The following is a 15,571-nucleotide window of genomic DNA, read 5'->3' as shown; positions in this document are numbered from 1 at the left end:
TGGCCTGCTGGAAGGGAATAAATTGCAGGTAGAGGGTAAGCTCTACCCCAGAAGGAGATGGAAAAATAACAATGACCACTCAGACACTCAGGGACAGTGGGTGATGCCTGGGGAGGCAGGGGGCGGGAGAGCAGAAGAGAGCAGGTCCCGTGGCCTCTGCTGGCTTTGACAAAGGACTCTGCTGTGGTCAAACCCTTCCATCCGAGGACCCTGATGTAGGGCGCGCGCGGAGCAGGCTGGGTAAGGAGAGAGGAAGCTGGCAACTGAGGAAGGCTGGTCTCCAGCCCCCTTGGAGGACAACCTGGGCTGTCAAGGGCTGGGCCAAGGGGTGGGGCTGGGAAGATGGCTCATGGGTGAGTCACCCATGGCCATTGTCTGCTCCTGTTCCCTCTGGGGGAGGGTGGCTGGGGGAGACAAAGCCTCTGGCCAGCTAGGCCTGTGAGGACAGGCTCCCTACTCCTGTCTTCACAGCTCTGGGGGCAATCAGAGCTTGGCTCCCTGGCCCTCCTCCCCCAGGAAGGCAGGGCTGCTGAGCTGGCATCGGATGCATGTTGGGAGGAGGATGTCCAGCTCCTTGCTAAGGGCTCGGGGTGGTCACGCAGCGGAGCCAGAGGCACGGCCTGTGGAAGAGGCCGCCCTGCCCTGCCTGGCACAGCAGAGGAAGCTGGCAGGTTTGTCCCTGTCTGGTGATCGCACCTGAGCCGGAGAGGCGCTCCCTCCCTGCCGCACCCTTCCTAAACTCCTTCCAAACCTGCTCTCACCTAGCAGGCCTGTCGAGCACCCCACCCTACCTCAGGGCCCCAGGGGAGCCTGGGAGAGCGAGGCTAACTCGAGGTCGGTGTCCGCAGCGGCCACCCCTGCCCCTCTCCAGTGCCCGGTCTGGTCCGAGGAGCAGGGCTGGCCTCCCAGCCCAAGTCTGGGCCCCCGACGTCTCCTGGCTTTGGAGGTCACCGAAGCACAGATGACAGACAGGGTTGTTATACATATGGGGAAACTGAGGTCCACGGAGGCAGACACATGTGGCAGTGGGGAGGTGGCGTGCCTCCTGGCTTCCCCGTGGGCCCCGGACCCAAGTCAAGGTGCTCTGGAGCGCAGGGGCAGGGCTAAGAAAGGAGTTCCCCGTGGGGGCAGCAGCAAGGACTTTGGAGCCAGACAGACATGGGTCAGAACCCCGGTTCCTGCCCCCTCCCGCCAGCAGGACCCTGAGAGATGCCTGGATCTCACTGAGCCTCAGTTTTCTGGGCGGTGAGACGACAGGAAATATCTGTCTCGCGACGCAAAACGTTCCACATCTTTCGTCTCATTAACTCTCAGAGCAGCACTTTGAGGGAGGCGCTGTTCTCTCCCGCAGATGAGCAACATGAGAACCAAGGGGGTGCCTCGCCACACCCGGCAGGGGCCCGGGGATCCTGGCAGGCAGTAGACCCGCAACTGCTCCCAGGGCCACGCTCTCGACCACTCTGCCGCACTCTGCTGTCTCCAGGGATGGCTGGGAGAAATGTCGTGGGGGAGTGGACCCTGCCGGGAGCAGGGAGCAGAGCCCCATTCCTGGGAGGGGGAAGATAGAGGACGAGGGGCTTCTCCGGCTGAGGCGCCAGGAGGGTCCAAAACAGAGGCAGCTGAGGGGGGCTGCTCTGAGGCCAGGGACCCACCCTGAGGACCCTCACCTCTGCCTGTGGCCCTGGGTGAGTGGAAGGGGAAGGACTAGAAGTCTCGAAGCACATGAGGGCAAGAGACAGTGAGCTGGGGATTGTGTGCTCACGGTGGCCTCTTGGTGTCCACGAGATGGTGGGGCTGAGGACAAATGCATGCCAAGCTGCTGACCATGCTTTCTGCCAGACAGAGGGTCTTGAGGGATATTTTTACTCTCTACGCCCCTCTATTGTTTGCAGTGTTTACAATGACCGTGCATGATTTGAAGTGTCTTATAAAGGAAGCATAAGACTGGGAGACCAGGGGTGCCCGGGTGGCTCAGTCGGTTGAGCGTCCGACTTCGGCTCAGGTCGTGATCTCGAGGTCTGTGAGTTCGAGCCCCACGTCGGGCTCTGTGCTGACAGCTCAGAGCCTGGAGCCTGTTTCAGATTCTGTGTCTCCCTCTCTCTCTGACCCCCCCCCCCCCCCGTTCATGCTCTGTCTCAATAAATAAGCGTTAAAAAAAAAAAATTAAAAAAAAAAAAAAGACAGGGAGACCATATGCCAAATGCTAATAGTGGAAGGGACCACCTGTGGTTGGAGTTTCCTTGTTAAATTTTCTACAACAAACATGTATTAATGTTTTTATTTATTTTTTAGAGAGAAAAAGAGAGAGAGAGAGAATGAGACGGCGAGCAGGGGAGGGGCAGAGAGGGAGACACAGAATCCGAAGCAGGCTCCAGGCTCCGAGCTGGGGCTCGAACCCACAGACCGTGAGATCATGACCTGAGCCGAAGTCGGACGCTCATCCGACTGAGCCACCAAAATTTTTTTTAGGTTTATTTATTTATTTTGAGAGGGAGAGTGGGAGAGGGCGAGGGGCAGAGAGAGAGGGAGAGAGAGAGAATCCCAAGCACTGTCAGGGCAGAGCTCGACGCGGGGCTCAAAGCCATGAACCGCGAGATCGTGCCCTGAGCCAAAGTCGGACACTTAGCCGACTGAGCCACCCAGGCGCCTCTAAGAAAAAAAGTTTGACGTGAAATGACATCTGTAACATGTCTCAAGTCGCAAGTTGCACGGTCCAAATACAAACTCCTGCCACGATGGAAATGTTCTCTATCTGGGCCATGCAACACGGCAGACACCGGCCACACGTGACCGCTCAGCGCTTGAAATGGGCTGCCGAGGAAATGAATTTCTGATTTTGTTGAATTTTGACGAATTTAAATTGAGTTCTAAGCAGCCCTGGCTTGTGAGGGTCCAATGAGACCGAATGGCGACGCTGGGTCTGAGGAGTAAGCTCTGTCATCACCCAAGCACGCCTGGGGCGGGCGGGGAGATTTCTCCCCAACCCTCTCTCTCCTGCCTGGCTTCAGAGCTTCCTCTACTCAGGCGGTAGTAGGGGCCCCCTCTGCGACTTTCCGTCTTTGACCGCGTACAGAGCGGTCAGATGTGTGTGTCATGGTGGGTGGGCACCTGCAGGTGAGAGCCTAGGCTCAGCACCACCTCCCTGTGGCGACCTTGAGCCGTCACCTGCTGTTTCTGGGCCTCAGTCCCCTTATCTGTATAATGGAAGTATTGGCCGGACATTCCACAAAGGCCCACGGCCCTTCACCTAGCTGCTGAGGTCACGGGCTAGGATCACGGGCAGGGCCGGGTGCACTGGCAAGAGGGACTCAAGTAAGTCAGCCAGAAGGACTTGCTGGCCGGAAGGCTTATGAGGTTCTGGGTTGGGTGAAAAACATGTGACAAAGGATGTGTCATCGAGTGAAGAGAGCTTTGCCAATCCACCTCCTCTCCGGGTTACCTGCTCTTCCTTAGCCCCAAATTCCATTTCAGCAGTCACCAAGCTGTATTGTCACTTGTCTGTTTTTGTCATTCTTTTGGGATAGATTTCGAGATGCTCCAAGAGAAAAAGTCTGCGCGGCTCTCCCGGCATTCTCCATCTGTCGCACGAAGCAGATATTCATACGGGTTTGATGAACAGGGGAATGGATGGTTCCTTTAGACCCCCCCTAGCCTGTCCCCTCTGAGGCTGAACATTCCATCACATTCTGGGGCTTAAACAACCCGGCTTTGGGAAAGCATAGAAAAACATAGAAAGGCAATGAAATTTGTTTTAAGTTTTGTCTTCCATTTCTAGCTCTTTGAAAGTGTTTTTTTCCCCCTCAACTCCCCCCACCCCGCCCCCACCCCTAAATTTATCTTTTTCTGGCAGAGTAAAGAAAGCGTCCGAGGGGATAACCTAATTCATACTAAGATGTGAATGGCTCAAGTCTTTGTTCTTCCTCAGGTTACCTGCCTACTTTTGCACACGAAGAAGCAATGCTTCACCCAACGGTGGGTGTCGGGCTTCGGCAAGCCCAGGTCTGTCCTGGGTCTGCCATTCACCAGCTGTGTCCATGAGTAAGTTCCCCTCATCCTGAGGCTCAGTGTGCTCATCTCTAGGGTTTGCCACACTCTAGGGTTGAGGTGAAGAGAAAATGAATCGGTGCACACAAAAAGCATTTGCTAGCTGTCAAGGTCCTAGACAGAAAAAGGCAATTTCAGTCAAATGGCCATGACTTTGGGCCAGGGTGGGGCTTTCTCCCACAAGCCCCACCCTCAAATCGTACCCGAATAGACCATGGCTGTGCACGGAAGCCACGTCCTTTTTAATTGTACAGCTGCCAAGCAGAGAAGAGAACCCTGGTATCTCTTTCGTCTGTAGCCCCACCCCTGCAGGAGGAAGGATGCCCCATGGAGCCAGGCTCCTCTCACTGCCCTCCAGACACTTGGGATCCCCCCCCACCCCTGGACCCCTGGACCCCTGTGGTGGTTAGAGCATGGGCCTGGCTGGCTCAATCGGTAGACACAAGCCACTTTTGATCTCACGGTCATGAGTTCAAGCCCCAGGCTGGGTGTGGAGCCTATTTAAAAGAAAGAAAGAAAGAAAGAAAGAAAGAAAGAAAGAAAGAAAGAAAGAAAGAAAGTAAGTAAAGAACAGAACATGGGTCCCAGACCTCTCGTTGCTCCCTCCGACCCTCTGTCAGCACATGTTCCCGCTCACAGAACTCACCCGAGCCATGCAGGGAGCCTGCCCTTGAGTCAGGCTCACGCAGAGACACCTTTCTGGATCTTCCCAGAAACTCAGGAGCCACATGGACCTCTCCATCCTCAGTTCTCCGTTCGTGTGGCTGTGGGGTCACTGAGGCCCCAGAGAGGTTACGTGACCTGCTTGGGGTCACAGAGCACAGCTGAGTGTTAGCCCCCCCGCGTCGCGTCAGAAGTTCAGGGGTGAGGGGTCCCTTTCCTCTCTGAAAGATGCCCTCATCCCTGCTCCTTCCCAGTGAAGTGAGTGGACTCAGAAGCCCCTTCCCCAGTATCCCGCCCTCCGAGGTGTGGGCTGGGCAGGACTGATGCCTGAGCCACATATCCCTTTACACCATGGAACGATGTCTTCTGTCCCACCCGCAAGCCCAGGACCTGGCCCAAAGCACCGTGCTGGAGGAGACTCGCCCTTCTTGCCTCTGACCCACACTGCAGTGCTCTGAGAACCCTCCCGAAGCTCTCCATCAGACTGACGCTCTCCCTCCCTGGACCTCCCAACCCCGGCCCCCACTGCAGTGTTTATCTCTGCCTGCTGTGTTTCAGACGTGTGTGTGCGCGAGTGTGAGTGCACATGTGTGTGAGGGTGTGCGCCCGACGGTGTGTGAGGGTGTGTCCACATATGTGAGCGTGCGTGCGTGCACATCCGTGCGTGAGTGTGCGCGCACGTGCGTCCCCAGTAGTCTGAGCTCCATCAGGGCATGGACCGTGTCTGTCTTTACTTACTGCTCTGAACCGTGCTTCTTGAATTCAGCAGAGCCAAAGTGGGGTTGGTTTGGAGGCCACACACCTGAGCCTCGGGCCGCTAAACTATGACGAGAGCTCTGAGACCCAAAGAAGGAGAGGGATGGGACCTGTCCTCAGGCCCTTTCTCCTAAGCAGCCATGTTGCACCTGTCAGCTCTACCCATCCTCGGCCTGACCTGCTCCCCCCCCCCCCCCCCCCCCCCCCCCGGCTGAGAAGATGAGGACCAAGGTCCAGTCGGAGACACATAACAGGTCTGTGTTGGTGACTTATCTCTTGCGTGAGTTCACGCAATGCCCAGTTGCGTGGGAAACCCTCTCCTCCTCACCTCCACCCCGACTCTGGGTGCTTGGGGCTGACCTCAGCCAGAAAATGGGCAAGAAGACCCAATTCCAGGTAAAGTGGGTGCTTTCTCACATGGAGCTAGGGACCCAAGAGGGTGGTACCGAGCAAACTCAGCCTTCCTGCGGGAGACCAAAGAACAGAGCCCCCAGACCGGCCAGAGAGACCCAGATCCGTCCAAAGCATTAACTTCGGGCTCGTCTCCAGTGATCTGGAATTGCCGTAAGAACAACCAAAGTAAGGCAACCGGGGCCTTTAGCTGGGAGGTGGATGAACAGCAAAGCCTAGGCACCAGTTTGTGGAATCCCTTCCAGGGACCTTTGGAAACAGCTAACTTGGCAGATGGCTGCCCGGAGGCAGGGTCATGGTGGAGGTGGCCTCTCCATTACCCCCGGGCCCCAGGAGACCTCATCTGGACAGTTGGCCTGGGGAGGGGGGAGTCAAAGGCAGGGATGGGCTGCCGGGGGAGGGACAGCGTTCCCCGGAGGAGGAGCCGAGTGTGGGAGGCCGCGCTGCGTCACCTACCTGGGCTGCCCTTCTGGCTGAGTCAGGTCCTGCCTGCAGGTCTGGATGTGCTGGGGCAAGTCCCAGCCTCCACTCCCTCCCCAAATGCCATCCCAGCACACTGGGTGGGGGCCGAGAGCTTTCTCCATTTTTATTTGGAGGTTGGCTACAGCCCTTCAGGCTGAGGGGTCACTGTCAGCCACCTTTACAAGCCCTGCCCAGCCCTGCCCAGCCCTGCCCACAAGGAGGTCAGAACCCTCCCTGCCGCCCCCAGATGGTCCAGTGGCAGCCTTGCAGGTTATCTCCCCTTGGGGAGACCTGGGGGTGGCCTGTGGCAGGCGCCCACATCCAACATCTCCTCTGAGCCTCGTGAAAGTCCTGCCACTTGGGCAGCACGAACACCACCGCATTTCAGATAAGGAAACTGAGGCCCACGACCTCACAGGCCTCAAACCTGGGCCTCCTGATGCTGACTCCCGAGCCCATACCTGGCCCACGGGCCGGAGGAGGGAGGGCCCCACGTGCTCATACACTTATAGGCCCAGGATGGTGGCAGCAGGCCTGGGCCGGGCAGGCAGGCCTCATCCTGTTCTCCCTCAAGCTGGGGCCTGACCCCTTGGGCCTGAGCCGGCTTTGTCTGTAAGACTTAGGTGAAAGGCCTCTGGAATGAAGAAGGTTCTCCACTCCCGGGAAAGGGGAGCCGTGAGGGCCTCTCTTGGGCTGTCAGGGATCAGAGGCTGACTCCCGAGTCACCCTCAGCCTGGAAAGTTTCCGCAGGCTCTGCCTTACACTTCCCGAGCAGCTTCTTCCACACCCGAACACCCCTTGGGGTCCGGGATGAAGAGTAATCACAACTGCCCTGAGTTAGTCTCCGGTCACCTTCCAGGTACTGTACCAAAGTCTTGGATGTGCAGAATGCCTTCTCTCTCACACCCCAGACCCGTGAGCCAGAGGTCACTTGCACTCCTACGTGCACGAGGTGCTCCGAGGGCAGCCGGAGGCTTGTCTGAGGTGAGCGGCGGTGCTGGGATTTGAACCCAGGTTGTCAGGCTCTTAATACCGGGATCTGGACCGCACTTAATGGCCCGGCCACTGATGGGGAAATGAAGCCTGCCGCGAGGACCTTCCAGGTGCCCCAGCTACAGTTTCATACTCTCCCGCTCTGTGACCCCAGTTGTCCCCTTCTCCCCCCTCCCTTCCCACCTCAGAATCAGCCCAAGAAAACTGGAGCAGCGAGGGTTAAGTCAACTCCCTCTGCCGGTGGTGCCGCCATCTTGCTGTCGTAGGGCTTGGTGCTTGCCAGGCCTGCACCTGCTCCAGCGGCGCCCTTTCCACAGGCTGGCCCGGAAAGCCAGCTGCGCGCGGGCACTGCGAACACGCTAGCTCCCGGCCAGCCTGGCAGGCGCAGCTGGAGGGCGAAAGCACCGACTCCAGGCCGAGATGCGGGGCTGGGGCCTGCAGGCCAGATCCTCCAGGAAGGAGCCTGCTCCCCAGCACTGTCACCCCCCCGCCCCCCGCCCGACAGGCCCTGCTGTCTGAAGGAGGCCAGTCCCCTGCAGGGTGGGCAGCCCTGTGAACCCTGGTGGGAGAAGGAGGCAGGTCCACGGTGGGAGCGATTCCCTCCCTTTTTACAGAGGGAAGAGAGGCTAGACACAAACAAGGGAGTGTCGGTGACCATCAGAGGAACAAAACCCAACTCCCAGCCGGGACAAGGCAGGGCTTTACTAGCCACCTCCCTGTCAATAGGAGGCCGGTGTAGTTCCATCCTTTCTGCAGATGCCTCTGGCCGGGGCGATCTGCCCCCTCTTCTTGGACTTGCTGCTTCAGTATCAGCAGAGAATGATCCCCTGCCCTCCCTCCCTCTTCCCTCCTCCCTTTCAGTGGGGACTGGGGCTGGCAGCGACATTTGAGAGCCAATGCAGGGAAGGCACCTGACCTTGGGGAGGAATGTGGGAAATGTCTGCAGCCTGGAGCAGCCACCCCCCCACACACACACCTGGGGCCCAGGAATGTGGCCCCCACGGGAGGTGTGTGTGTGTGTGTGTGCGCGGGTGGGGTGCAGGGCCCAGAGTGCTAAAGTGTTGGAGGGCCCCATAAGGTTACCTGCTGAAACTCCTACATGGTCACAGAGGATGAAGATGAAACTAAAGCCTGCTCTCCTTGAGGCCACCATGGTCTTCTCTCTGATCCCCTTAGGGAGTGCTCCCTGACTCCTAGAGCCCCCTCGAGCCCAAGGCCACAGGCACAACTGCAACTTGTGACTTCTCAGACCCGCAGAACCACAGAATGTCAGAGCCCTTTGAAATCAGCAGCTACTGCGTCCATCCCCCGTTACAGATGTGGAAACCGAGGCCAGAGAGGCTACGGGAATTGGCCACAGGTGCTCTAACTACGGGCCAGGACCCTGGGGTGGGTGCCTTTCCCACACACCCCCTGCACCCAGCCTCCTCCTCTCACTAGGAAGATTCAGGTGGTACTCACCACCCCCCCCCCCAAGGTCTTACAGGGTTCCTGCTGGGAATCCAGTGCCTTCTGTGAGTGCCCTTAACTGCCAGGGTTGGGAGCTGCAGCCACAGGGGCAGAGGCCGAGGGCCTGGCCTCCACGCTCAAGGCTTCTGGTGAGCAGGTGATCTGTGGTCTGGCTGCACAGCATGATCAGGCCCCGGTAAGTCCAGCAGATGCCTCTCTTTGGAACTGAACCCCGAGAAAAGGGTAAGGACTCTGCTGCCCTCTCGTGGCCACACCAGGCCTGGCCGCTGCTGTCTGGGTTTGGGGCCGTTTGTCTTCTTCAAGCCCTAGAAAGCAATCTCCCAATCCCCTCCCCCTAGAAAGTGCTCTGGGCAGCCAGAGGGGGTGGTATCACCTCACTTCCCTATCACGGAGGCCAGAGCTTTGGCTGCGCAAAGTAGGACGGGAAGGGTGCACGATGGCTTGTTCAGGGATGGATCCTGAAGGAAGAAGGGCTCAGGCCAACAGGGGAGGCCCAGAGTGTTACCCAGCATGCCTGGGTGTGGGGAGAGACCCGGTGGTTTCCACGGGGATGGCCTCATCAACTAACACTAGACAGGATGCTTTGAAAATTTAGAGGATATTTATTTTTCAGGAAGGTCCACCACAGCTGACAGGCACTACCCTCCTCCACTCTAAGGGATTTCTCTTTTGTTTTGCGAGAAATGCCCTCTTTTCTTGGAAGTGCCCGTGGGAAGGCTGGGATGTGAAGAGAAACCATACACAACACTCCAGAGCCTTAAAAAAATAAAGCAACAAACAACCTCCTCCACACAAATACACACATACAAAATAAACAGATGTATAAAAGAGAGGCTATGCTCCTCCCGTCCTGGCTGAGGGGTGCTTTGGGAGAGTGGGGCTGGGTGGCTTCGCCTCCCTTCCCCTAGCCAGGATTATCCAGAGGCGAAATGGTATGGAAGTGCCCAACAGCCAAGGAGAAGGCCCTGGCTTCCGAGAGAGGACAGGGGCAGGGCCTCTCCCTCTCCCTGGAGCTCAGGGGGGACAAGGTACAAAGGAACAAATAAATAAATAAATAAATAGAACCCAACATGCTCCCAGAGGCCTAAGGGCTTAGGCTGAGGCTCGGGGGGCCCCTGGGGCCTGTTTCCCTGAAAAGAGCAGATCCAGTGACAGGCAGAAAGAACAACAGGGAAAACACAAGTCCAAAAGCTGTACTCCACCTGGCCTCCAGAGCCTGCGTCCTTCATATCCCGGGAAGGGCCCAGCCCAGAAGTGAGCCTCAAACCAGCTCTGGAGGAACCAGGGGTGGACCGAGCCTGCCCTCTGGCCCGGCAGGTGCCCAGAGGCTGGGGGACCTGCCCTCTCTCCCTAGCATTCTCTGAGGCCAGCAGAGCCCCACCCCCCGCTTGCCGTCTGGCCTTCACCCTGACCATCTCCGCAGGAAGGAACTGTGGATGCCTCCAGGTTGGGCTCTTCCCTGGAAGGATGGGGCGTGGCCCTCTCCCGCTCCTCTTCTTGACCCTCCTGACTTGCTGCATCCTGAGTCCGCTGGGAGAAGTCCTTGTGTGACTGTAAATAATCAGAACGGTCCATCCCGGTGTCCTCCTCTGCTCCATTTGGCCACGGATGTCCTCACTGTGCCCGGCCAGGGCTGCGCTCGAGACTCCCTTCAGGCCAACAGGGAGAAGGCGTCAGACAGAAGCACGAACAGAGAAGGGGGCAGGAGCTGCTGGAATGGACAGTTTGGGCAAGAGGCCAAACCAGACACACGAACAAGTTCAAGGGACTCGGGGGTCCCCGGGTCCCTCCTGGAGAAGCGTGGCCATCTCGGGGCCGGGGGGAGCACGGGGCAGGGGTGGGCTGGCCGCTCAGCTGGGCAGCAGCACGTGCTCCAGGAGGTAGGTGAGGGAGTCCCAGTGCTTCCAGAGGAGGAAGAGGACGAGGACCAGGAGGGCGGTGCTGGTGATGCGCAGGCGTGTCTTCATGAGGGGCGTGATGAAGCTGGCGATGGTGGACACGAACACCAGCAGCACGGCCATGAGCGCCAGGATCACGTTGATGAACTTGCCCAGCAGAGCCCGCGCGTTGGCGTTCTCCACGCCCTCCAGCTGCACGACCTGCTGCTGCTGCTGCTGCAACTCCAGCTTGGTGACGCGGGTCAGGCAGGACTCCACGGCCTCCTGCGGGGGGGAGGGGCGCGTGGGAGCTCAGGGTGGGCTGAACCCTCCCCGCCCCTCAGAGAAGGGGCCCGTGCACAGGGCGCCCCCTGCAAAGGCCAGGCCGGGGGGCGGGGGGTACAGGCTGATCGGCTGCAGCTGGGGGCAGTGCTTTACGACGTTTTAGGGAAGATGGTAGGAGACGGATGTGGTTGACTCGTGTGTGTGCGGGGAGTGGAGACGGGACACACAGCTGGCCCAATCCCCTGGAGCTTCCTCTCCAGGCAGCCTGGAGCCCGCAGATCCCGATTATTCACTGGCAAGGCTGCCATCACAGAGCTGGGGGCATGGGCGGCCCTCGCCCGTCGGCTCGCACAAATCCAGCCTCGGGCCTGCCCGGCTCCTATCTCCGCCCCACACTGCCCTCTCCAGCCACGCGCCCATCTGCGCCGCCAGTGGACCCGCCTGTGCCCATCACCCCCCACTTGGTAAAGCCCTCACCCTCCGGCCGCCGACAGCTCTCTCGGCACCTCTGGGGCCTCCCCAGGGCCAGTCTCTGGTCGTACCTGGATGTCCCGAGCCCTTTCGTAGGATTGGTAGGCCACCTTCTCCTCCATGCTGGCCAGCTCCTGCTTCAGGTTGGTCATCTCATTCTGGTGAAGCTCGGTCAGGTCATTGAGCTGTTCTTCCAGCCGCTCGTACCTGGCAGAGGGAGAAGGGGTGACTTCAGTCCTGGCCCCCTGACCTCCCTTCTCTCCCCAGGATCGATTTCGTTCCTCAAAACACGCAACACGTTCAGTCCCCTTCCAATTTGAACAGCAACGACAACGAAAGCTACTCTTTATACGGTGCTGCTTCCAAGTAGGCATTGTGCCCAGGCTTTACCCACGTTATCTCCCAGGATCCTCACCCCCCTCAACCCCACGAGACAAGCACTAGCATCATCCCATTTCACAGATGAGAAGACTGGGACAGAGAGAGGTTAAGGAACCTGCCTAAGGTCCCACAGCTCATGAACGGAGGACTCAGGGATTAAACGCCTTCGGCGCGAGCCTGTAAGCCCTGGACTGAGATGCTCTCCTGGTCACCAGGGACACAGCGACACAGCGACACGATCCCTGCTCTGCCGGCACAAAGTATCAAAAGGTGACTCTCATGTAGGGGTAGTTAGTTTTCAGGCAGGGACCCCACCCCCAATTTTCTAACCCTTCTTCATATATATGAAGAAAAAGGAAAAGAGCTAATTAAGGAAAAGCTCGCCGAGAATCCCAGAGAGCAAGTGACAACCAAATGACACAGGAGGGGCACTGAGCAAGAGGGCGCGGAGCAGGCGGGGCGGGGAGGGGCTGGAGACTCCAGCTTCTGCCAAATGTTTAACCTGATGGTGCCAGAGGTTTACACAGTTTGACTTTAGAGGCTTGGACTCGTCGAACCTTCACGAACCCTAGGAGTAGGGATCCGTGTTATTGCCGCGGCACAGACCCGGAGAGCAGCTGTGGGGAGCACTAAGTGCTTTGTTCAAGGTAAACAGGAAAGAGCAGAGCTGGGCTTTGAACCCAGGGAACCTGGCTCGAGAGTCAGTGCCGTTAGTCCTTCCGGAGGAGAGGCCACGTAGCTGGCCGTGTCCCTGCCTCAGTTTCCCCCTTCTGTACACGGACCACATAACCATCAAGCAGGGATGTTCAGAGCTCCTGAGACAGGCAGAGCCTTCTCTCCATCGGCAGGCCAGGCCCCCTAACCCTATCTCCCAGCCGCTCTGACCAGTCTGGAGGAAGGCCTCCCGGGGCCTCTTCTGGCTCCTTCCGGCAGCCTCGGACCCTTCTATGTGCACCTCCACCTGCCTCCGCGAGCCGGAGTCTGAAAGCCGGCGCCCGGCCGCTCCGGCCGAGGCCCGGCTGGGCGGCGGCGGTGCGGGAGGGGTGGCGCCTACCTGTAGCGCTCCTCCTGCAGACACTGGGTCATGTAGGTGTAGTCCCTCTGCAACTGAGACTTGAGGTCCTCCATCGAGTCCTCCAGGTGGGACTGTCCCTCCTTAATCTCCCGCAGCTCCTCCAGCAGAGCGTCCAGGCTTCCGGGGGCCCCGTACAGCGTGTTCGACTTGGGGCTCCCTAGCGCCCCCGCCGGCCCAGCCCCGGAGTTGCTGCCCGCCCCGGCCGAGCTGGCGCTGGCACTGGAGCACTCGTCATCGCTGCCGTACTTGGGGCTGGACACGAGGGTGGCGCTGCCGCTCAGCGCCCGGGCCGCCTCCTCGGGGGGCCCGTCCTCCAGAGGGTCCTTCAGGTGGGCGATGTTGTCGGCGCTGCCAAACTTGTTGCGGATGAGGCTGGCGAACTCCCGGGGCTTGGACACCACCGCGGTGTGGGTGGCCTGCGAGAGGCCCGAGAGGCTGCCCTTGACGCCCTCGACCACGCCGCCCCCGAAGCCACTGATGCCGGCGCGCACGTTGGCGCCCACGTCCTTCAGGCCCTGCTGCATGTCCCGCAGCACGTCCTTGGGCTGCCGCGAGGGCCCGTTCTGCTCTATCTCCTTCAGGCGCCGGCGGTAGTGCTCCAGCTTCTTGTGCAGCTGGGCGATGGTCTGGGCCGACTTCTGGTTCTTCTTCTCGAACACCTGCTTGATGCGCGACACCTGCTGCTTGTCCGCATTGTTGGCCAGCTTCAGGTACTCGGCCACGTTGTCGTCCCGCGCCTCCTGCTCGATCTTGATCTGCTCGGTGATCTTCAGGATCTTCTGGTGCAGGTGGTCGATGGCAGCCTTGGTCCGCTGGGGGTCGGGCGCCCCGTCCGGCACGTCCAGGCTGACGGGACCGTCGGCGTCACCGTGGCCGGGGCCGCCGGGGAGGCTCAGGGCCACAAGGTCTCCCTTGTCAACCTGGGGAAGGAGGCAAGAAAAGCAAGCGTCGGTAAATCGTGACACTGTGGGAGGATACTCTCCTACGTCCGTGGACACCTCTGGCCTTGGTTTCTCTGCCTGGGAGATGGATGCAGGAGGAATAGGAAGCTTCAGGGCAAGACCCCAAATAACCACAACCGTAGCAGTATTCCTTTATGGTGGCCATTTCGTGTTAAAAGATTTTACTTCTGGGGCGCCTGGGTGGCTCAGTCTGTTAAGCGTCCGACTTCAGCTCGGGTCATGATCTCACGGTTTGTGAGTTCGAGCCCCGCGTCGGGCTCTGTGCCGACAGCTCGGAGCCTGGAGCCTGCTTCAGGTTCTGTGTCTCCCTCTCTCTCTGCCCCTCCCCTGCTCGTGCTCTGTCTCTCTGTCTCTCAAAAATAAATAAACGTTGAAAAAAAAATTAAAAAAAAAAAGATTTTTTTTCTAAGTAATGTCTATACCCAACGTGGGCCTCAAACTCCCAGCTCCGAGATCAAGAGTTCCACCCTCCACTGACCGAGCCAGCCAAGTGCCCCTACCCATGGCCAGTTTTGAAGGGCTGTCCCAGCTGCGATCCACGTAATCCTCGTAACATCCCTAAAATGCAGTCTAGGCAGATCTGCCCCTCCTTTGGCCCAGAGAGTTCAAGCAAGTTGCTCTGGGACACACAGCCACGAAAACACAGAACTTCCAGCCCAGAGCTCTTCTTGCTCCATCATACGGACCAAGCATGCCTGAGGAGAGTCACAGGACTGACTTCTCAGAGACAAGACAAGCTGTCCCTCTGGACTCCACCTCCCCCAAAGGCTCCTGCCTCAAACAGGCCTCTCCCCCAGAGCTGGCCAAAGCCTACACTTTGGCCCTACGTAGGCACAGGAAGCCTCCCCACCCGTCCCACCCCGGCTTTCCTAATGCAGTTCAGCAGGTCTCCTGCCTCTGTGGATACCCCTTCCAGCCCCTCCATCACCTTCCAGCTCTCCTGAGTCGTCAGCAACCTCTTCCGCTTCATGACGGCAGGAGCACCCGGCCCTGCCCGCTCTCCCAGACGCTCTCTCAGATGCGGGAGAGGAGCACAGCCCCACCCACCGTGCTGGCCAGGTCCTGAGGACTCAAGTCCCAGGAGCAACCCCTGGGGGCCAAGGGCAGCAGAGACCAGTCTGGGGGCCTGAAGGTACCAGGGCCTAGCTCAGGAGGGGGCAAATGTGCAGGACGGAGCAGACGGTCCCTTTCCAAGCAGCAGGCAGGCTTCCCAAGCGCATGAGGGTGGCACGAAGGAGAAGAGAAGCTGAGAAAGGTTGGGGGGTCGGGGTGAAAGGAAGGAAAGGTCCCAGGAGATAGGAAAGATGAGAAACCGCGGGGTCAGAAGAAAGCAGGCGGGCCTGGAGTCCTGCTCTCCCAGAGCCGCCCCCCCACCCCCACCCCAGCTGCTGGAGGACCTCTCTGTCCACAGCTGAGTCCCCTGTGTCTTATCGCCATGCAAGAACGGAAGCAGCAGGAAATGGCTCAACCCCATGTATTTTTACACACAGCACACCCCAGGACGGCCGGGTCAGATCCTTCGTTCTTCATGTGTGTGGGGCGGGATGAGGTACAGGTGGGGGAAGGGGTTATAAGCGCAAAGCAAGTGGCCCGCTTACCCACACCAGAACTGGAAGCAGCCTGTGCCAATTACAGGCAGAAGTCACTGGACCCGGTTTCTGCCGAGGTGCAAAGTTATTGGAAAACACTAGTGAAAACAACAGTCCTGCCAAAATCAGGAG

The 15,571-nt window shown here is 59.0% G+C and overlaps 1 protein-coding gene across 7 annotated transcripts in view; it reads right to left on the bottom strand.

Annotated features, from left to right (window-relative positions):
- Positions 1-9,381: 9,381 nt before the first annotated feature.
- Positions 9,382-15,571, bottom strand: part of TMCC2 (transmembrane and coiled-coil domain family 2) — a 39,913-nt gene continuing 33,723 nt past the window's right edge. For 5 of the 7 annotated variants that reach the window (XM_042925481.1, XM_042925482.1, XM_042925483.1 and 2 more), the window contains 3 exons: positions 12,868-13,808; positions 11,504-11,639; positions 9,382-10,961 (listed from right to left, as the gene is read on the bottom strand). In XM_042925481.1, coding sequence (XP_042781415.1) covers positions 10,650-10,961; positions 11,504-11,639; positions 12,868-13,808 — 1,389 coding nt within the window. In that variant the 3' untranslated portion in view covers positions 9,382-10,649. Of the gene's footprint in view, positions 10,962-11,503; positions 11,640-12,867; positions 13,809-14,778; positions 15,097-15,571 lie in introns of all 7 variants that reach the window. The other 2 variants (XM_042925485.1, XM_042925486.1) reach the window with 1 other exon arrangement.

This window comes from Panthera leo, chromosome F3 (genome assembly GCF_018350215.1).
Source record: "Panthera leo isolate Ple1 chromosome F3, P.leo_Ple1_pat1.1, whole genome shotgun sequence".
NCBI classification, from domain to species: Eukaryota; Metazoa; Chordata; class Mammalia; order Carnivora; family Felidae; genus Panthera; species Panthera leo.
Note: the sequence above shows the minus strand (reverse complement) of the source record. Positions and strands in the feature narration are given on the sequence as shown.